At 35.2% G+C, this 23,409-nt stretch overlaps 1 protein-coding gene across 1 annotated transcript in view; it reads right to left on the reverse strand.

Annotated features, from left to right (window-relative positions):
• The window catches only part of SPAG16 (sperm associated antigen 16), a 560,091-nt gene that overhangs the window by 268,790 nt on the left and 267,892 nt on the right, over positions 1–23,409 (reverse strand). The window contains exon 12 of the mRNA XM_036422106.2: positions 16,315–16,500. Within this exon, the coding sequence (XP_036277999.1) occupies positions 16,315–16,500 (186 nt within the window). The remainder of the gene's footprint in view (positions 1–16,314; positions 16,501–23,409) is intronic.

Genomic DNA, 23,409 nt, shown 5'->3' on the forward strand with positions numbered 1-23,409 from the left:
TCTTATTATAAAGTAAATTAATGTTTTGTTATACAGGGGTTGTTAAAAGTAGGTTTACAGTTGCTCATTTGGAAAATAATACAGTAATTAATAAATAATAATAAACACTGTGCTTCATGTTCTCACAACAGTAAATCTATTTTGCATAACCCCATATGCATCACCCAGTGATATTTTATTTTATAATTTTAGTTCTTTTGTTTATTGACATCTATGATTTATACAGGAAAATAATTATGTAAATTTGAGAGTTTTTCCTAAACATTTACTAATTGTCTAAGCTCCTATTCTAATGATAGTAGCTTTAGAATCATTTTTATATGCTCAGCATATTGTATATTTAATATGTAATGTATCAATTTCTACTCTACCTTCTTCCCATTATGGAATTCTTTCTGTCACTTTTTTCTTTTTTAAAAGAGAATTTAAAAAACACTTTATTTATTGATTTTAGAGAGAGAGGAAAGGAGAGAAAGAGAGAAACATTGACTTGTTGTTCTACTTATCTATGCGTTCATTGGTTGGTTCTTGTATGCGTACTGGCCAGGGATCAAAGCCACAACCTTGGCATATTATGATGATGCTCTCTAACTAACTGAGCTTGCCGGACGGGGCAGTGTCATTTTTCTTATGTCTTATTTTGCCTGATAATTTTAAAAATAAATTTTCCTTTACCAAATTACAAAGAGTTTGTAGGGTCAAAACTTCCAGGAATAAGGGTAAGGGTAGATCCTTTATGGGATCATTTTATGAGATCATTTTATGGGATGTACACCTCCAGTTTCAGCCATGTGGCAGCATGGATCCAGTACTGTTGATATCATTGTTTCATGTACCATCTGCAATCCCTGACAAAAACTCTTCCTCACTACTACTGACACAGCTGTGTTTTTCCCTTTAATGCTTAGATTGATTGCATCTCAAACATTTTCACTTATACATATGCAGTGTCCTTTGCATGGCCAGGTGAAAGCTTAAAGCTGAGTGTTACTCAGAGTTGAGAAGGGAGTTATTACGGCATGCATTTTGGTATATTCCTGTTTCCATTTTTTTTTATTCCACAATGTTTATCATCTCTTATTTCTTTCAACTTTAATTTCCACTCTTCTGTCTTATTTTGTTTATTCTTATACAGCAGTTTAATTATTTTCTGGAAGTATAATATAAATAAATGAAATTAAGAGTGGGCATTAAACTTGGGCCAAGCATGCCTTTGCTTATTTATATTTACTGTATTTATGTACTTACATCTTTTGTATGTTGTATAACTACTTACATTAGACATTGGAGAAATCATGGTGAGCTTGCTATGCTATGTTGATTTTGAGCATTTTTCTACCTTAAAGGAACATGTTATTACTGGGATCTTTAATTTATAAACACTCTATATTTCTGCTAATTAGATTAATTTTAAATTCAGTTTAATTTAATTGACATTTCTGTTAGAATGTTTATTTTATGTCATCTAAAGTAGCCAAATTTTAAATAATACAGGTTTTTATAAAAGGAAAGTAGATTATGTATTTTCAGAAATGTTCAATTTTCTCACTTATTGAGAGTTTATGTGCCATCCATGCCCAAATTATGAATTCTTTAATTTGAAAAGCAGAATTTGATTCCTGTTACCGCACATTTGAATATGAGCACTGTCATTTAAGAACCTTGGTTATCAAACTAAAAGTATTTTTGACATTAAATACTATTCAAAGTATGCCAAATATATTCTAAGGAAAACTATGTCAAAGGGGAAATGGGAAACAAAGTATTTCTAAAGCAGAAGAGATATAATGTGTTTAAAATGTCGTAAGAAGTTATAGAGGCGATTTGGAAGCCACTGACATCATTGCAATGCTCTGAAGACCTTCTGAACAGGAGAGGCCATTGTTCAAGAGCAATGTGACCTGGGCTCATAGTAAACTAAAGTAGACCACAGATGAAGGGGAATGGTCTACCACTGAGATGGGGATGTATGTGCATGTGTACCCCTCTCTTTCGTCCACATACACAGTATTAGGGCAAAAACTGACCATAAGAAGAGAAAAAGAAAATCAATGCACAGTGTGAGGTTTTGTTTTCAAACTCTTATTTTTTACCTTAATTTTTAGAAGAGGAAAGGGAATATAGATAATTTGCAAAGATTGTCACAGTCCACAGGAACTGGAATCCAAATGAGAAGCACTGATGTGTGAAGCAGCCATTGCACAGAAATTTCCTTTGGTACAATAGATGAGCTTGCTTAATTCCAAGCTCGAATATATTAAGGGTTGATAACAGTTTTAAGATTCAGTTGAATCCTCCTTCTGGTGCAGTAGAACTCATGAATAAGAAATATGTGTCAGTTCCTGTCACCTAACTACAGATATATGCAGTGAAAGAGGCTTCCGTTACTTCTGATCCAACATTATATATTTTGTGTCATCTGAATAAAGGCTACATTTTGTTCACACATGTAAGGCTTGTACTTGGTGAAGTGGCGTTATATGGCAAAGATTTGCTAAAGTGGCAGAGAGAGAAAAATCATCATAATTAGCATTAATATTAATCTTAGAAAATAGCCCGTAGATAGTGTTTGTGCTTATTTAATTTTGTCAGACTCGAACCTGCTTTCATACACCTGATTATACAACCAAAGGAACAGGCCCCGGACAGGGGGCTCAGGTGGTTGGAGTATCCCCTGTGCACCAAAAGATTGTGGGTTCGATTCCCAGAGAGGGCACATGTCTAGGTCGCAGGTTGGAGCCCCATTTGGGATGTGTATGGGATTCAAATCATCTCTCTCACCTCTCTCTCACTCTCTCTCTCTCTCTCTCTCTCTCTCTCTCTCTCGATTATATAAACGAAACATATCATCTGTTAAAGATTAAAAAAGACAAAAACGGGGACATGTAGACATGGTAAATAATAATTGGAGGTAAATATTATTCAGGGAGAATATTCTTTCAATGCTCCAGTTAAAACTTAGTTGCCTTCAGAAGGACTGAGTACCAAAGACCTTTCCTCATAGGGCAAACAAATATATGTTTAAAAGTAAGAAATGGTGATCATTCTGGCAAGATGCTTTGAATTTCTCAGAGAATCCAGTTATCCAGTGTTGGAGGAGTAAAAATAAAAAAAATAAGTGTGATAGTTGAGTGGTGATTTAGCTCCCCGAAAATAACAAGGTACATGTATGTGTACACAATTTCCATCTATTTTGTTTTCTCTCATCACCTTGTCTTGTAATGCAGTGACCATCTAAAGAAAGTCTCACAGGTGCTCAGTTTCCTTTAGTTCACACTCAGTATGGCTAGGCAAAGACAAGCCAGACAGACCCTGCAGCAGAGGACAAGGAGTGAAACGTTACAAGGAACCATTCATTCCAGTTGAAACACTGTAAGTACCTATCTTACTAAAGAGAGGAGTTGTGGGAGAATACTTTATTAATTTGGTATCTATAGAATAACTCTAAGAGAAATATATGTGAAATGTAAAAGTAATTTTACTTTCAAAAAGGGTAAAGATTTAAGCATAAATTCTAAGTGAAAATGTGAGACAGAACATGAAATAATATGACATTGTTAACTATTAGAGGCTCCATAGAGTATTTTGTTGTTGTTGTTGTTGTTGTTGTTAATCCTTACCTGAGGATATTTTCCCATTAAATTTTTAATTTATTGATTGATTAAGTTATTACATATGTGTCCTTATCTCCCCAGAACTCCCCTATACCCCCCACTCATGGCCTCACCCCCCTGTTTTCTGTGTCCAGTGATTAGGCCTATATGCATGCATATAAGGCCTTTGGTTGATCTCTCCTCCTTCCCCCACTTTCCCTACCTTCCTTCTGAAGTTTTACATGAACAACATAAACTGAAAAAAAAAAAATTTCCATTGACTTTTAGAGAGAGTGGAAGGGAGAGGAAGAGAGAGAGAGAAACATCCATGGGAGAGAGAGGCATTGATTGGTTGCCTACTGCATGTACCCTGACCAGGGCTGGGGAATCTGCAACCAAGGTACAAACTCTTGACTGAAATCAAACCTGGGACCCCTCAGTCCTCGGGCCAATGTTCTATCCACTGAGCCAAACCAGCTAGGGATCAAGGACATTTTGCAAAATAGAAACAAGCCAACTGAAGATGACCACATATTGTAGGATTCAATTGACTTAAGAACTGAATTGACAATAATAGTGATGAAGCACAAATCAGTGGTTGACAAATGTTAGGGTTGGGGACAGAGTGTGATCATTAAGCAGTAATATATTATAGATATGCACAAAACTCAAAAATAAATCTTATATATGCACCTCAAGGTCGGGATCTACATGCTTAGTATTCACTGTGGATTGCAAATATTTGGGGAAGAATTAAGAGGAGGAAGTCTCAGGCTCCATTAGAAAAGGAACTCAATTTCCTCAAGGGGTGATAGTTAAGTAAGAAGATAAAAGAGTATATTGAAGAGATTGAGGATATGGAATATTTAGCTGATGAATGGCATTGAGTCCTAGTGCATACAGTAGAATGGATATCAGGTGTGAGAGAACAATTATGATTGGTGGATATGTAGACAATATCTAGAATATAATGACTGGCTTTACTGTAGTGAACCAAATAAACACAATAGCTGTTAGCCTTATTAATGCATGGCCCCTTAAAGGATGGTAAACAATCAGTTACACTTTTGGGATACGGTTTGTAGGTAGAACATGAACATAGACAAGAACCACGGTAATTCAGATAGTTAAGAGTCAATTTATTGTTGGATATATCATGGCAAGTCTTAAGACTAAGATATCATTACCTGCTCAGACATAAGTAGAAGGAAATTAGAACAAGGTGTAGTGATGACTACATAGGTTTCTAACATGTATTTATTAGTAAGTGTGATTTGTGTACGGGACTTATAATTCATATAGGCCGTATCTTCAGGTGCAGACATAAAATTTACTATTAGAGTTTTGCATATACTTATAATATATTAATTTATGTATGTAAAATAGTAAAGTTACATTTATTCTGGAGATACTGACTGATATTTCCTAAAAAGTGTTTTTATAAACTTGTCAAAAATCTGGGCAAAGTAAAAAATATCAACTACCCACTTTCTTGTACAGTAGTTAAAGCTTTCACATAAAGATATGTTTTGTGTTTCTAAGCTAAAACATTTCACCTTTTAAAATGCACATTTGCATAATCACCATGAGTTTCCAACAACAACTGTAAATCTTAAATTTATGGTTAAGAAATTTTAGTTGGACATGTATTCAGACAGTAATACATAAAATAACTATAATTAACTCACTCTACATCTTCAAGAATAATATTTAAATGTCTGCATTACTTAATTTAAGAAAAAAAAAAACAATCTGTAGATCCCTCTGAATTTGTCTGTACACTTAGACAACACATAATTTAGATTTGCATTTTACTAGCCAGTGGTAGAAAGTTTAAATATAAGCAGAGTGGCATACAACATCTCTTAGAATAATTATTTCTAATTATAACTACTGAATAGCACTTTATATTGTTTTTTGCCAATGTATATTATTCTAAATTTCATCATATTCTTTCTTACTAAAAAGACAACAACCCTGATAACCCCAACCCAAACTGAAATAGAAGCATCAAAGGAAGGTTGATTCTTCATGTGGAAAGTGCATTAAACTACCTTAACTGGGTGGTTTGGGTACCTAATAAAATTTGTATTTTATATAATTTAAAACGTGTGGCTGGCTAGGTATGTAGTTGGTAAATATTGAAGATTTGAATAATAAATTTCTCACTAAAAAGCAATATTTAGTAAACCTGTGGTCAAACCTAGTAAGTAACGCAAGAGATTACAGGTCAATCAGAAGGCATGACTTTTCTAGAAGGTGGAATCCTGCCAGAGGTCTGGCTTCCCACAGGATGTTCTAAGGCAACCAAAGGCTAGATCCATGGGTCAACCATTCCAGAATCCGTGACTGAAGGTAGTCTGCTTCACTTTCTACTGAGGGCATGCCATGTTCTGCTCTTATTGGTGCATGTTAGAATTTTGCACACACTTCTTTCAGACAGTATCAAGTACTATTTAAAATTTCTATAAAAATTTTATTCCCTGGTGGTTTATTGAACAGAACAAATTCCCCTTTATTATCTAAATAGGGCGTATTTTGTATCTAACAACATGATTTTATATGAAAGTAGTTTATTCTGCCTAAAACTTTATTGCTTACTATTTTTATATAAACTAGTTTGCATTTTATTTTGATGTGATGCAATTAGATATTCAATTCCTTTGAGTAACAAATAAAATCTTAGAGTTTTCTTTATATGAAAACCATTTCAGTAATTCCAAAATAATTTTTCAGGGGCATGCTAACAGTTTTTGCTGTTGTTTTTTTTTTTTTAATTTAAATTTAAATTTTTTTATGTTCTTATTGATTTAGAGAGAGGGGAAGGAAAAAGGATAGAGATAGAAACATTGATCCACTGCCTCCCGCATGCCCCCTACTGGGAATAGCAAGCCCACAACAGGCATGTGCCCGGACCAGGAATCAAGCAGGTGACCTCTTGGTTCATGGGTTGACAACCATTGAGTCACACTGGCTGGGCAATTTTTGCTGTTTCAAATAAATGATTTACTACAATTTTGGTTTTGGAATCATAGATAAAGCATAATTAATAAATAAAACATTATTTGGTTAAATGATATTTATCATACTTGAGGTGGTAAAATATTTATGCATTCTAAAATTAAAGTTGAGGATTCAAACTCAATGTATTTATATTAATCCTATATAATAAAGAGATAACATGCAAATTGACCATCACTCCAACACACAAGCTGGCTGACCCATGTGGTCAAAGATGGCAGCCCCCATATGGACACAAGATGGCCACCACAAGATGGCTGGCAGGGGAGGGTAGTTGGGAGGGACGAGGCCTCCAAGGGAGGATAGTTGGGGGCGAAAAGGCCTGTAGGGGAGGGCAGTTAGGGGTGACTGGGCTAGCAGAGGAGGGCAGTTGGGGGTAACCAGGCCTGCAGGTGTGGGCGGTTAGAGTGAACCAGGCCTGCAGGGGAGGGCAGTTGGGAGAACCAAGTCTAAAGGGGAGGACAATTGGGGGTGATCAGACCAGCCACGGAGGGCAGTTGGGGGTGACTGGGTTGGCAGGGGACCAGTTAGGTGTTAATCAGGGGAGCAGGTAGAATGTGATCAGGCTGGCAGGCGGAAGCAGTTGGGGGTGATCAGGCAGGCAGGCAAGCGAGTTAGGAGCCAGCATCCAGGATTGTGAGGGGAATGTCTGACATCCCCCAAGGGGTATTGAATTGGAGAAGGTACAGGATGGGCTGAGGTGACCCCTTCCCCTGACTTTCATGCACTGGGCCTCTAGTAGAGTAATATTATAACATGTTATAAAATACCTATATTAAGTGTTATTGGAATATTTTTAGCTCCATCAATACTCTTCCCAATTATTTCTAATATACAGTTTAACACCCAAAGCCATATTAGTTTAGAGCTTCCCAATTTTTTAATCATGGCATAACTTGCTAGATGAAATCTAAACTTAGAAGCAAGGATCTACGACCAATATTACCCCACCAGGCAAGGCTATCATTTAGAATGGAAGGACAAAGAGCGTCACAGGCAAGAAAAAAATAAAGGAGTTCATAAACACCAAATCATCTATAATAATAATAAAAGCATAATATGCTAATTAGACCAGGGCGTTCCTCTGCACAACCTTCCAGATGAAGCCAGGGGGAAGCCGGGTCCTGGGTGCCAGAGGGAGGCTGGTGCCAGCAGCCAGGGGAAGGAAGGCCTACTCTTGCACAAATGTCGTGAATCAGGCCTCTAGTTCACATGTGTCAAACACAAGGCCCATGGGCCAAATCCATCCCGCCAGGCCTTGCAATGTGGCCCGCACCGCGCTGTCATCACTGCACTCCACTGTGTTTCCATCACAATGACAGTTTATGACTGTTCAGTAAACCATTCGGCCGCGATTTAGGCTGGATTTTAGATTTTGGCCCCTTCTCTGATTGAGTTCGACACCCCTACTCTAGTTAGTTATATTCTACAGTAGATAAAGCCAGGCTATAGCAAAGTGGTCCTTTTCATATTACTATCCTAATTATTATTATTATTATTATTATTATTATTATTTTTCACAAAGATCAGCCACAAAGGATCTAGTTCTGGCCTTCTAACCTCATGGGTTTAGAAATGGAATTCCATCTAAAGTCTGGAATAAAATTAAACTTAATTAAAAATATAAATCTAAATTTAGCTTTAACATGTATTTTTATCCCTAAAAAAGACCCTTCTTGAATAGTACTTATTAGTTATACAGTGTTTTGGGGGAAATATGGTATTCATTTTTTGGGCCTCTCCATATATTTAAGTTCAATAATACTTAGGTATAACTTTAAGTCTATATTTCAAAGGGGAACAATTAACTTGAATATAAATGAAAATCCAAGAAGATGTAAGAATTGATTTATTATTCTTAGAACAGGATAAATTGATCACAAGAGGTCAATTTCAGTGTTACCATTTCTTTTAATGTAACATAATTATGTTTCAAGAGCAGCTTCGGCAGTGCATTAATATATACCGTGGGTGCCTTTTCAAGTATAAGAAGGCAAACTGTGGGGGGGTGGGGGGGTGTCTTTACAAGACAGGCATTAATATATGATATTCTATGCCCTGGAGTCTCCATGCTTCTTACATTATGTTTTAAAACCATTAATATTGTACAATATGTTCTTCATTTCTAAAATATCCAACTTTGCAAATGAATCATAAAGAACATGAAATGTATTATTAATGAAATACTTCCTATTATAAATACTAAACCTCATTTTTTATAACTTATTTGGTGCCTTCTTATTATTACTAATTTTATAATAAAGGAAAAGTAATCCTTCCATTTTAGACTCCGTTATTTGCCCCAAAGAAGTTTACAGGACATTTTATTAAGAAAACTCATTATAAAGATATCTTAATATTTCACATTTTTTTCTAAATTTTAACTGTTCCCATTATTAATAGCCTCTCATTTACTTCATCTCAGCCCAGGGATTATGATTGGAAAATGAATTATTGAATTATAAAGAAAGCAATGCTGTTGGGTAGAAAGAAGCATTCCAGTCTCTGATGGAAATGACATCTTAGATAGACAATGTGAAGGCATTCCTCATTTTCACAGAGGTTCTGGAATTCCAGTTGATGAATCTGGTTGGAAAAGCCTTTTTATAAGGTTTACATTAGTGTTCCAATATAAAGAGAATAAATCTTTGCTTTTCAGGTGTTTCAAAATTTAACAAGTGTGTTTTTTTGTTTGTTGGTTGGTTTGTTTGTTTCTCTTTCTCACAACCAACGATATGTCAGCAATTCCTATTGGCTTTATCTTCCAAATCTATCCAGAATAAAAACAAATTTTTATCACCTTTATTGTTCGCATTATGCTTCCAGCCTTCTCTGTAATTTTTCTGGACTGTTACAATAGCTTCCCAGCTGGTCTTTTTGTCTTCATCCTTATGCCCCACTCCTTTTTCTGCCATCGTCTGTTCTCAACAAGGTAACCAGGGACAGTCTGCTAAAATGTAAAACGTACTATGGGGCTCTACTGTTCAAAACCACCCAGTAGTTTCTCATCTCATTGAGGTCAAAGTCACTCACATGTGCTATAAGGCCGTGTTATAACCCATCGAACTGCCTTTCTTCTACCATTCACTCATCTGCTCATTCTACTCCAGTCACACTGGCTGTCTTGCTGTTGCTACCGTCATGAGAGAGTTAATATCCACAAGAGCTTGGGATATTCTTCTAGACATTTTATTGGCTTGTTGCAGCACTTACTTCAGGTTATCCAAATGTGTATACACTGAGACTTTCCCTGACCATCTAGTTTAATATTGCAATTCTTCCCAGTGTTCACCAATCCTTTCTGACGTCCATATTTTTTTTAATAAATACTGTACATACAATTTTTTATTTGTCTTTTTTTTCTGATTCCCAATAGAATGCTGTCTATGAGAGTTTTCTTGTTTTGTTTTGTTTTTCTATTTTGTTCACTGCCATAGCTTAGTGGTTAAAACAATGTACATAGCAGAGTAAGTACTGAATGCATATTTATCGGATTTATAAATAAATTTTAAAACTTATTAGGGCACCCACATGGAAGGCACTATTTGTATTCCATCAGCTTGACTGCAGTCAACAAAATCTATTCGCATCAGTAAATATGGTCAAGCTATGGTCAAGCTACTATAAAATTGTGATCCTCAGTGCTTTTTATTGTTTAAGTGAAATAATTATTAAATCAGATTCCCACTAATAGAAAATAATATATTATAGTTGCATATTTTCTTATAATTTACAGCTATTTTTATAGGGATTAACTTGCATATAAGATAGTTTCTCAACTTGCATTATCACTAGCAAGTAAGAACTCATAGTTCCAACATGATAGAAAGCAAAGTCCAAGGAAAAGAAGAGAGGGAAAGGAAAAATAAAATTACAGGGAGCTGTAGAGCCAACCATTATAAGCATAGACTGTCTGTTACTACCCTGTCCAAATAATTTTGAGAATATTTCAGGGTTTCTCTTTGTTGACTTATTAATATGTCATGAAAGGAAAACATCACCTAAAAACTACTTACCAAATGTCTATATTGGACTGGACAGGCTCAACTGCTATAATAAATAGGCTAGAAATATAATATCTCAAATACAATAATTTTTTTTCATTTTTTATTGTTTAAAGTATTACATAGAGTAGTACATATATCTCCCTTTTTTTCCTCCATTGACCTTCCCCTAGCCTCCCCTATGCCCTGTCACATATCCTCATTCCATCTCCCAGTGTCTTGTGTCCATTGGTTGTGCTTATGTGCATACATACAGGTTCTTTGATTGAGCTCTTCCCCTCCCTCTCCTCAATACTCCCCATTATTTTCTTGCTGCTAAAGAATGCAGAGAATGATGAAGGCTAACTGGTCTGGGAGGTGGGAGTGGCTTTACTTCAAGCAGGCTGAGGACTGCTCTGTCATTTTCCGTAACTGGCTTCTAAGATGACTGGCCATTGCCACTGATATTCCATCCGACCACAAGGAGGGAAGAATGTAGAAATGGCATCTATCATTAAACTCATATTCTACTGTACAGAATGTACTGACATAACTACACAACTGAAAGGAAGGCTGAAAAGTACCATTTTAACAGGCAGCCAAGGCCCCACTAACATGGAAGGAGAATCTGGCAAACAGCTGATGGTATCTGCCATAGCTTGGCTTTTTGCTCAGCAAATATCTGTTCCATCCTTCCTTCCACTGGCAGGGTAGTCACTGCTCCCTCCGTCCCCCCAAAAGGAGACAACACAAGTCACACTCGTTTACTGCATGGATTTCGCAGCCCTTGATCTCTGTATGACACACAATCTGCTCCAAGGGGGTCAGAGGTGTCACTTGTGTTCTGGTGACCAAAAAAATAAAAGCCAAATTTTCTGCCTCCTCTACCACCAGCAGCAAAGACAAAATAACTGCAACACAAACTCTAGTACAAAAGGTAGAAAAACGGAAAACACATGAGATAGAACTCTGGGCAGGATCACGGGGAACCTGGCCAGGGCTCTGAGGTCACTCTTTGATTGGATCATGCCTCTCTCCCTCCGAGGAGATGCTTTGTCCACTGTCCTCTGTGGCCTGTAGGTTTATTCCACAGCCAAGGGTTTCCCTTGACCATTATCTCTATGGCCACATCTGATGTGGGTGCTGTGGTTTGTGCTTCCACCGAGGATTGTAAAACACCATGAGTCCATTTCCTCTGGATGTGAATTCAGGCCCTGAAGTTGAGTTTGAAGAGTCATGGGAATCTTAGGCATGGATTCGTGGTTTCTTTGTCAATATACTTCTCTCAAATACTTAGTAGGCTTCCGATATATTTGCTTACAGTCAATGCAGTGCAGCAGTAATCACAAATTACTGTCCTAAACAAAGTTTCCAAACCTGCTTCATTTTTCTCTCTAAACTTATTCTCGAGGAAACAATACATTTGGATATAAAGGCAATTGTTGGAGGTCCAGAAGCTGTTAAATTTTACAAAACTATTTTCCTTCCTTCTTTACTATACAACCAGCTCACTTCCTCTCTGTGTAGTATTCTGTTAAAAGCAGTGGGGGCAGCTACACTCAGTAACTTTGGTTCAGTCCCTTCCTTGCAAGCTCTAAAGCAGGCACATGGTCTGCCTTCCAAATATCACTGTAATGGTGTAGAATAGCTACTCAGCTAAAGAAAGACAGCCAGAGGTAAACCAGAACACCCTACCTGATATTATCAATTGCAGATACAATGTATATTCTCTGCTTCAAAATATCTACATTTTAAAATTACTTGTAATTTCACTGAGGGCAGTAATGGAATATTATAATATTCTAATGTCTATAATATAGCCAGGTAATTCATTTCATGAATACTTACTGATAATCGTATAATTTAAATAAACACAAATTATTTTTATAGTCTACTGCGATATTTTCTGATTTTCTTATCCTTTTTTCATCACTTAACAGATTCATATAGAATAAGACAATTAAATTATAGTTTGAATGTGGGTGGGAGCAAGGAGAACATTTTATTCTATGTATGTGTTGATTTATTCTTTTTTTAATCAATTCATGCAACAAAACTGCCATTTGTCAAACACTCTACTTTAGGATACAACAGTGTGTGCGTGTGTGTGTGTGTGTGTGTGTGTGTATGCAGAAATAAGTGATCACAAATTGAAACACATAAAAATTTCCATTTTTTACAAATGATCATTAAGAAGATCATCTAAGTGCTATTGTTAATTATTTGTAGAAATCTCATGGAGTGCTGATCATCCAGACGAAGGGTCCCACAACTATTGATCTTATTAGGATTTAGCAAAAGTGGCTCTTGATCTGGATTTTTTTACATGAATTATAATTACCAGTTATCCAACTTTCTGATAAGGAGCTAATGAGGTGATCTTGGTAGATAATGCCCAAGTCAGGAGCAGTTGAAGGGCTAGGGCCAGGGGTTCTAAGGGTAAGGTAAAGTGTAAGAGAGAACAATATAGTCTAAACTTGTCCTAGTTTGGTGAACAGCACAGCCTATCAATGTAATTTGTCTTATCAAGAACATATGGCATCAAGATTAGAGTATTTGATCCAGAACAGAACAGCTTCTACTACCAAAATCTCACCAAGGCAAATAACCACTCCCCTTAACTCACTAAGCTGGTTCCATTAACCTATGAAATCTAAAAAGCAGACACTAGTAGATATATCTACACAGCATTGATTCATGCAAAATCAGAATGTACAGTTTAGTGCTTTGATTTTAGCTGTGAAAGATATATCAGTAATCATTATATAAATAATCAATTTCTCCATTATTTGTTAAAATGTGTCTAGTCCCTCAGCTTCAAAATTAATACAAGTCTTTGGTCTTTGATGATGAAAGTGAGCTCTTAACATTGATGGAAATTTTGAAATGTAAAGGATTTTTGGCATCAATCAGGAGAAATATTAATATATCAATCTCTACTGAGTATCAGTTGGAAGAAAGCATTTAGATATCAGGGTCATGGAGAAAAGCTGTCAGGCCAAAGTCTCTGCAGTCACTCTAAGAAGGGCTGAGTCTGTTAGGAATCCACCTTTAACCACAGTGAAAGCACATCTGAAGAGATGTTCTATTTTAGAACAGAACTCAGCTTCTGTTAGGCTCCTCATCTGAGCCAGTGATAAATATTAAAATTAGATACTAGTATCAAATTTTCAGTTATACAAGATGACTAAGTCCTAGAGATATACACTGTATAACATAGTACCAATAGTTAACATTACTGTATAGTATGTTTAAAAATTCACTAAATTAGATAAAGAGAGCAGGGATATATTTTTGAAGGTGATGGATATATTTACAGCATACATTAGTGATGATGACTTCATGAGTATATTCTTTATAAACTCATCAATTTATCTACACTAAATATTTACAGCTTTTTATATGTTAGTCATACCTCAATAAAGTAGTTTTAAAAAATTCCAATACTCTATTATAGAAAATATTTATAAAATCTGGTCACATAATTAGAAAAATAAAGTTAAGATTTACATGATTGATTATCCAGATAACCAAATGGTACCCATTTAAAAATTAAAACATACCTCACATTATCATTATTTTAAGTCTAAAATGTTTCCTCATATAGCATATTCCAACATTTTTAATCTGTATCTTATAACACAGGTGACTTATGCTATTTATCCACTAATCAATGCCCTGTACCTGTCCAGGTCTAGTCAGGATACAGAATTTGCACCCATCATTTTAACAGTAAGGATTTAATACATGGGATTGTTAACCACCAGTATATAAAGTTGTTCACTAGGTAACTAACGAGAGAAAAAGAAAACATTAAGGTTTCCTGGAAAAACCAACTGCAGAAAGGAGCTGCTATCTGTAGGACTGAGTGGACCGAGGGAATAGGATAGCCTTACTGACACTCAGAACCGTGGGAAGGGGTGCCCGCAGAGCTAACGCTCAGCCCTCTGTGTGGGGCTCCTACTTGTCTGCTGATACTGGTTTTCTACAACCCAGAGGAGGAGCCGTGCAGAGCTGGAGCACAGACCTCCGGGAAGAGGGCACCCAGCTGCTGAGGCGCATGTCTTTGATGATGGCATGATGCCCCTGTGGTGCGGGCACTGGGTAAACCTCCATCCGGATTCAGCCGCTGAGATGAGAAGGCCCTGCTGTCGCTGAGGTGACCTGCTGCTGGGCTGATGCTCCTGGGGACTCTACGTCCAGAAGGAACCCACAGGAAGGAGACAGGAAGAAGCGAGCCCCCTCTCCCCCCTCCTGCCTTGCTGTCTTCTACAAGTATCGCTAAAGCCTAACAGAAAGTCAGCTGGGCAAAGCAAAAATGTGGTTTGCAAATGTCCAATTCTCAGCATCACCAAAACTGGTACAGAAGGGTGATTTTGGTGCTGAGGAAGAATAGCATAATATCCTGCACATGGCATCAGGAGATAATCAATTTACCCACAGGAAAGAGCACACACTGTCAATGAATCCTCCCAGAAAAATCTGCTGACCTTTTGCAAGTACCTTACCTGTCCTTCTTCTAAATATGTTGCCCATGACTCAAGGAAGAATGGAGAGAGTTTGTTCAAGCTTTTACAAATGACCTCAAAGTAAGAGTGTCCACCTTTGAATCAGTCAACTTTTCTCTTCAAAATAAACCATAATGGCTCTCAGCGACAACTGTCTACCTAAATTTTTAGGAGTCCTTATGACTTATATTTAGAATCTGGACATTGTTCAATAACTAAAGTGATCAGAAACTTGACTGATGATTTATAGTTCTTTAGTGAACTGAGGCCATCATGATATTTGAGAGCAGCTCTTTATATACTATTTGTATAGCTAACAAAGTAATAATCATCCAAATAGATACGAAGCACATGTATTTTGACACTGTGAGCATAATAGACCAGTAGCCCTGTGCACAAATCTGTGCACCAGTAGCTTGCTGCTGCCCTCCAGTAGCTCTTTGCCCACAGCCCAACCCTCCTATAGTGCCTCTCACCCCTCTCTCCACATCCCCTCTCAGAGCTTTCTGTCCTGCCCCCTCCTGTAGCTCTCCACCACCACTTGTAGCTCATTGCACCCTCCTGCTGATCCGTGATCTGGTCGTTATACGGTTGGTCATTATACTTCATGGCATAATGACCATTTGCATATTACATCTTTATTATATAGAATATGTCTTTCTTGAATTAAAAGCAAAATGAAAAGCTTCTATATTCATATGACATTATATAGGACTGTGGATACAATTAATTGTGTTCTTATAATTTGTGAATTGCCAGAAGCATTTAATTTGGAAAATATTATATTAAAACTAAGCTAAAACAAGTAATTATTTCTGTCATATTTATGTCTATTAAATTGTTAGTTTGATAATACAGAGATAATAATCCTGCGAAAAGGAACGACTAACAACCTGTTTAAAATTAGTATTTGTTTCTACCTAGCCTAAAATAAACAGCTTTCTAATGATGCAATTCTATTGTAATTCATAGGCTTGATCTTGATACCTACATTTGGAAAGAACCCATTATATAAACAAAGACTAATGGAGTTAGAAATAGATTTCACAAAACTTTTAAGTAGTTCTCTACAATTTTATGAACTAATAGTTTTTTTTATTTAAAAAGAAATGTTTCCCAGTGTTAGTATTGAGGGAAAACACACACACATACATCATCAATGTATATTTATCAACATAGAAAGTGAATAATGTTTGAAGTACTTCTTACCTATTAACATCCCAGATTTTGCTGGTGGTATCCAGTGAAGATGAAGCCACAAAGTCACCACAGGAATGCCACGTGCAGGACCATACTGCATGTTTATGGCCTTCAAAGGTCAAAGTGCAATTGCCTCCAGTCATGTCCCATAATTTCACTGTAGTATCACCACTTGAAGTAGCCAACATGTTGCCACTGTTTGAAAAAAAGAAAAAAAAGTAATTTGTCAAAAAATCTATTTACAAGTCATTTATTTTTCATGAATGCTTGTATTCTGTAACTTGTGTTTGTATATATTTTAATTTTACTTATAATGGCATGTCCAAATGCCTAAGTCTTATTATCTTAAGTCTACACAATTAGATGCTTACTTACATTATTTAGTAATTCAAGTTGATAAAACCGGTGTCATACACTTTCTAAATTAATTCTCCTATATGCTACTGAATTAATTCAGTAATTCAATATTTTTTTAGTATGCATTAGGTTCAGGGCTATATGTTAGGCTTTGTGGATGAGGCAGCCTCAGAATGATGAAAGTATAAACACAGGTCAAGGACAATTTCAGAAACAACATACGAACCAGTAGGTCAGCATTAAGTAAATACCCCAGGAGTAGAGTTTGGATAATGAAATAATAAGTGAATCAGGGTTGAGGGGGCATTTGATCTAGCTCTTGAGAGATGAAAGATTTGAAATGCTGGGTAGTTAAGGATGAGTCTTTGAATTTTCCATTTAGACCATTAGATGTAAAAATAAAAAAATAAAAAGCTGTGACTTTCTTTTTTAAAAAAAAAAGTGTTTTTTTTTTTATTATTCACAGTATTACAGATGTCTCCCATTTCCCCACACTTTATCCCCCTCCATCCAACCTCTACTCCACCAAGTCTTGACCATCCCAAAGCTGTGACTTTGAAATGGTGAACACAATCTAGTTTAAGAAATGAGTGAGTGTCAATAACATAATCAGAATGATCTAGGGGTTTTTTTGTGTTTTTTTGTTGTTGTTGTTGTTTTGTGAAATATCACTGCAAGAAGATTTCTATTCCATCATCATCTCCACATTACCCTGTATTGCATTATATTCCTATATAGTCTCTCTTTTTTCATTGTTATTATTATCATTACTCTACTTGCTTTATAAATATATCAGCTTGACCCAGCATTAACCTTTTCTATATGTATAAATTTACTTTTATCATTTATATTTAAAACCAGAATGACTTTGACAATGAAAGTGTTTAACTACATGAGAACAACAGGAATAAACTAACATAGTCTCAGTCAAACAAGGACAGATGGTTGTCATACATCAAATGTTGTGTATGTGCCATCGGTGACCTGAGGTCATTTTTAGTGGGTATAGCAGAAATACTGCTGCTTAAGGAATTTCTTAAGCTGAAAAGAAATTCAAAGGCCATCAATTTCCATTTATTGTTACATAAAAAAATTATTTTTAAGGCTCAGAGATGTGAAGTTGCTTGCTCAAGAAAATAACTGGTTAGTTTCTGAGCTTGATTAGACACTCAGTGATTTTTTTCTTTAATTTTTATTTAAATTCTTTATTGTTTAATGTATTACATAAGTCTCCTTCCCCTCTTCCCCCCAATACCTCTCCCTGGCCGCCCCCAATCCCCAGCACATGCCCTCATCATGCCACCTCGCCCCATCTGTGCCCATTGTTTATGCTCATATGCATCATACAAGTCCTTTGATCTCTTACTCCCTCACCCTTATGTTCTCTTAATATCTTACTCAATGAATATAATAAAATGCTTATTTTTTTTTCTCCTTCCTTGTGCTTTTTTATTGTTGTTAATCCTCACTCGGGGATATTTTCCCATTAATTGTTTAGAGAGAGTAGAAGAGAGGAGGAAAAATAGAGAGAAACATCAATATGAGAGAAACACATTGGTTGTTTGCCTCCTGCATGCACCCCTATCAAGGCCTGGACTTTCAAGAGCCCGCAACCAAGGTATGTGCCCTTAACTGGAATCAAGCCCAGGACCCTTTGGTCCATAGGCTGAGGCTCTATCCACTGAGCTAAACCATCTAGGGCTCCTTCCTTGTGTTTTTAATGGAAAATTTTATTTCATCTCCCTGTTTCTACGGTATCCAGCATAAATAGAAGTGCTAAGCAAATCTTTCCAGAATAAATATATCAATGAACTTATGCTAGCAGTGAAGAAGAAAATATGCCCACTATTACCAAGAGACAAAATGGCACCATCAAGACAAGTGTTCTGCTTGCTTGTTGTTTGGGGGAAGACTAGAGGGTTTTATTTTTGTGCTGGATTTAATTTTTATTTGTAGAAGAGAAACAACCATTGGAGAGGGAGAGCTCAATAAAGCTGTTGACGGAAAAGTGTAATTATAGTGAAGAACTTCTCATTAAAGTTATAAAAGGACATCTATTTTATTTTTCAAATTAGCAGAGTTGAAAAAATTGTTATAATGCAGACAGTCCTTTACTAATAGATTAAAACCTGCCTTTTGCTTTGTAACTGTTTTTTTTTTTTATTTGCACATAGAGTGTGGGGCAAAAGTAGGTTTACAGTTGTTTGTATGAAAAATAATGCAATCATTAATAAATAATAATAATACAAAATCAAGGTGTCAAACAAGGACAATTTGGTTCATAGTAAGGGCTGTCTTCCTAGCTTGCAGGTATCTGTATTCTTTCTTATTCTCATGTGGCAGAAAGGAAGCTGTGGTGTCTCTTCTTGTTTTCATAGGGGTATGAATCTCATCACGGAGCTCCATCCTGATGACCTCACCTAAATGTAATTATCTCTCCAAAATTCCACCTCCTTATGCCATCACATCAGGGGTGTATGGCTTCAGCATATGCATTTAGAGAGGATATAGACATTCAGGTCATAACAGTACGTAAGTTAAGAAATAGGGATGATTAAATAAAAATACATTTTCTTAATCAAAATATCAAAATAGAATGATATAAAAGGCTAGATGCAACACTCAGAGAATTTGAGGTGGATAATTTGTGGAAAATAGAAAATTCAAGAAAAGGACACATGTTAATTTTTTCCCCAAATAACTACACATTTTTCTCAAGTATGTGTGGAGCATTTATAAAAACAGACAATATAAGCCACAAAGCAAATCTTAAAAATTTAATATAATTGATATAAGAATTATATTTTCTCATCATGATTCAATTGGTATAAATAACATGATTATATATTTTTAAATCTATGCATGCATTAATTTTAAAACACAGTTTAAAAAACCTACATATCAAATAGGAAATATTACTGGATATTTGCAAATAATTAGAACTGAATGAAAACAACTTATCAAAACTATGAAGCAAAATAGTATTTTGAAGGCAAATTAATTTTTAATCTTTTTATAATGAAAAAAAAACAGCCTCAATATTTTTCTGCTAAAAATGGGCTCTAATTTTAGAAATATATATGTATATGTATATTATTATACAGAATATACACTGAATGGCCAGAGTATAATATTATGCATTCAGAGATCATAATAATCTGGCCATTCGGTCTATATTGTAATTGCTTGGTTTCACTCTTTGAAAATCATTGATTTTTTTTTAAATGACTTCAGCTTTGAGAACTAAATACATTATGGGTTCCAGATTGACTCTAATTATTGTTTTTAAAGAAATATGCTAGTGTTTCATGAGAGAGTGTGGAGTGGAGACTGAAAACCTCCAGTGTCAGGAGACAGGAAGGGGAAAGCATAGCAACAAGAGAACTTGTTTGCCCTCTCATTCTCCTCTGTTAGACAGCCCACGCTAGCTCAGACAGACCATTTATTATTTACATATAACATCTCTGAATTTCATTATCCTTATTTGAAAATAGGGATAAGTTCTGTTTAATATAACATAGTGATGTTTTAAAGGTCAAATAAGAGAAGTCTTAAAACAGCATACTTTATTTCTAGGTACTTCTCCAATTTAAGATTGACACCTTGATTTTGTATAACTTAAGATTATTTTTGAAAATATTACCTTTTGATCTCTAGTTCAGTTTTATTTTTTAATTTTTATTTTGTAATATGTTTTTTCTTGATTTCAGAGAGGAATGGAGAGAGTGAAAAAGATAGAAACATCAATGGTGAGAGGGAATCATTGATTAGCCGCCTCCTGCACACCCCCTCACTGGGGACTGAGCCCACAACCTGGCATATGCCATGACTGAAATTGAACCGGGGCCCTTCAGTACCCAGCATAACACTTGTTCTTAGCATAACACTTGTCTTTTTCACTTAGCTAAAAAATCTGTCCAAGTCTCAATGCAAAGTGTAAGACATGCCATTCTTCCAGAAGAAAGCCACCCCAAACTGTGCTGCTGCTTCTCTACCTTCTTAGAACCTCTGATCTGACTTGAAAAAAATCTTGAATTTTAGAATTTTTCAATGTATACTATCCTGCCTTTCAAGCATACATTGTAACCAAAATATACAAGTGTGATGCAAAGTTCAAGTCTTATGAGGATTGATTTGACAAAATAATCAAGGTCAATGGAGGCAGGATATATATGTCATCTCTTGTAGCCAATGACTAAATATAGAATGGATTACTTTCTAAGCAGAAGCTTCTTAGAAACTAAGAGTTATTGTACAAAGCTTAAATAAGACAAACACACACACACACACACACACAACAACAACAACAACAACAACGAAAGTGTAGTGAAGAGAACTACTTTATACAAACTTTTGAAAGTTCTAAGTGAAGTTGGAACACTGTTAGTAAAAAAAAAAAGTACCATCCTAGTTATATAGATAATGGGATAGGGTATGTATGTGTGGGGGACCCAATGTATGTTAAAAATCTCTGTATACCTACCTCAATATTATAAACTTAAATATTCATACACCTATCTCAATATTGAAAATTTAAATCTCTGTACACCTATCTCAATATCATAAACTTAAAACTGCTACAAAATAATAAAGCCCTGGGAAATTAGAAGAAATATGAATATTAACCAACTATAGGTGAAAAGAATGACTTTCTGAGCTATATGTTCACATATTTAAAAAACAAAACAAAACTCTCCATCCTCACCCAAAATATTAACACTACAAACTCCAAAGTTCAATATGCTAAAAATTAAACAAAGGGAAAAATAGACATGTAAAACAAAATATTACTAAAACTTCATAAAAAGAAACATTTGGATTATAAGTGGTTAATTCATATTGAAAATAATCCCACATGAAAAATGATTATACAAGTTATAAACAAAGGGGGAAATGTAACTTGTCTACACACAAAATAATGGTCAACGAAATAATTAAAGAAATATAAATAAAGCAATCTTTCCTGTCTGCCAAAGTAACAAATGAGTCTCATTTTAAATTATTATTCTTGATTAAATTGTTGCATATTTGTGAAGATATTGAAAGTTGGAAAGAGAACAATAGAAATGCTTCCCATTTCATTACTATTGAGATTTCTGTTTTACAATAGACTGTTTTCTAATAACTAATTGTGCTTTTTGTAGCTTCAACATATTTACTCATTTCCTTATGTAAATAAATAATTGAGGTCATTGGGAAATATGATTACTTTTAAAAAGAACATAATTTATGAATATGATCTTTCACATTTAATGTGGTAGTTTTTTCCATTTAAATTTACATTTCTGGTCCTGCCCAGGTGCTCAGTTGGTTGAAGCAGCATCCCATACATAAAAGTTTGTGGGTTCAATTCCCATTCAGGGCACATATCTAGACTGTGGGACCCCACACATGTTCCTCTCGCACATCAATATTTCTCTCTCTTTTTCTCTCTCTCTTTAAAAAAAAATAATCCTCAGGTGAAGATAAAGTAAAAATTCACATTTCTGTATTAAGGGTTTCCCTGTGAATATTTCACAATGCCACTGAAGTCATTAGCTTAGAGATTGTCTAAAAAGTGCCCCTCTCACTAAACTTGCCAATATTCACAAGGCTTAAAACTGCTTAAGTGGCTTGAAGGATGCTAATTTATGGCTGATGTTGGTCTACTGAACTTGAACTCAAATTGTACTACTTTCAGGAAGATAATTACAAAGAAAATTACTTAATAATCTCACTTCATTTTACAATAATTTCATTTGCATATACTACCTATCACACTATAACATGACTCCAGGATAAATTCCTTTTTCAAATAAATGTGTAGGGATTTTTAATGTTTTTATATTCAGGAAATATGAAATACTTTACAGCCATGAAGTTTTATCTTTGGGTACAAAGTCTCAATATTTCACAGAGTAGAAGTTTGCCATGAACAGGTTTCTATATCATTATTTTTCTCAAACTTGCAGAATTGGGGAGTACTTTACATAAGTAGATGTTAAATGTTCCAAAAAAAGTTATGTTTTATGAGACGACATTTTTTTTCCTCAGCACTACTTTTCCTTACCCTAAAAGATACTTAGTGGGAAAAATATCTATTTCACTGCTCAAGGAAATAACATAACCATAAATACAAGTTTTCCTTGGTAGTTTGATATAATAACTACACATCTGAAAAATTCTTCTGAGATTTCCTCAGAGTGATAAAATTTGCAGAGTAAATAGTTTACATGGGAGGTTCAGTATATTTCATAACTATATGTTCTATGCATAGGTGATTTAAGTTGTTGCTATATACATAAAGTTAAAATGCTTCATTTATTTTTAGAGATAACTTTAATTTATATTTTGGATGCAAGTGTTTATCCTTGCATGGTGCAATGTCTTGACATTGTAATTAAACTGCAAAAGTGTTCAAGAATTGGAAATATAGGTTGGGAAAATGTATAATGAAAATACAGTTAAGTTATTGTCTTCCAGAAAAGCCTTATAGTTCTTAATAAATATTTTATGGTGCTTTAATTTTAGTAAAGAATTAATGTTAAAGCAGAAATATAGTATATATAAAAATAGGTCATTCATATAAATAGTATTTAAATACTATGAAGTGGATTTAATTTTGTTTTGTACATCTAAGAATATCTTTTCCTTTTGTAAGAGTGAGGGAAGAAAATATTTTCCTCCAAATCTGCTTTCATAATCTCAACTAACTAGCTTCTCACCAGAATCAATAGGAATGAATTGGTTATACTTTCAGTAATTCTC

The sequence above is a fragment of the Pipistrellus kuhlii genome, unplaced genomic scaffold (genome assembly GCF_014108245.1).
Source record: "Pipistrellus kuhlii isolate mPipKuh1 unplaced genomic scaffold, mPipKuh1.p scaffold_m20_p_7, whole genome shotgun sequence".
Classification (NCBI taxonomy): Eukaryota; Metazoa; Chordata; class Mammalia; order Chiroptera; family Vespertilionidae; genus Pipistrellus; species Pipistrellus kuhlii.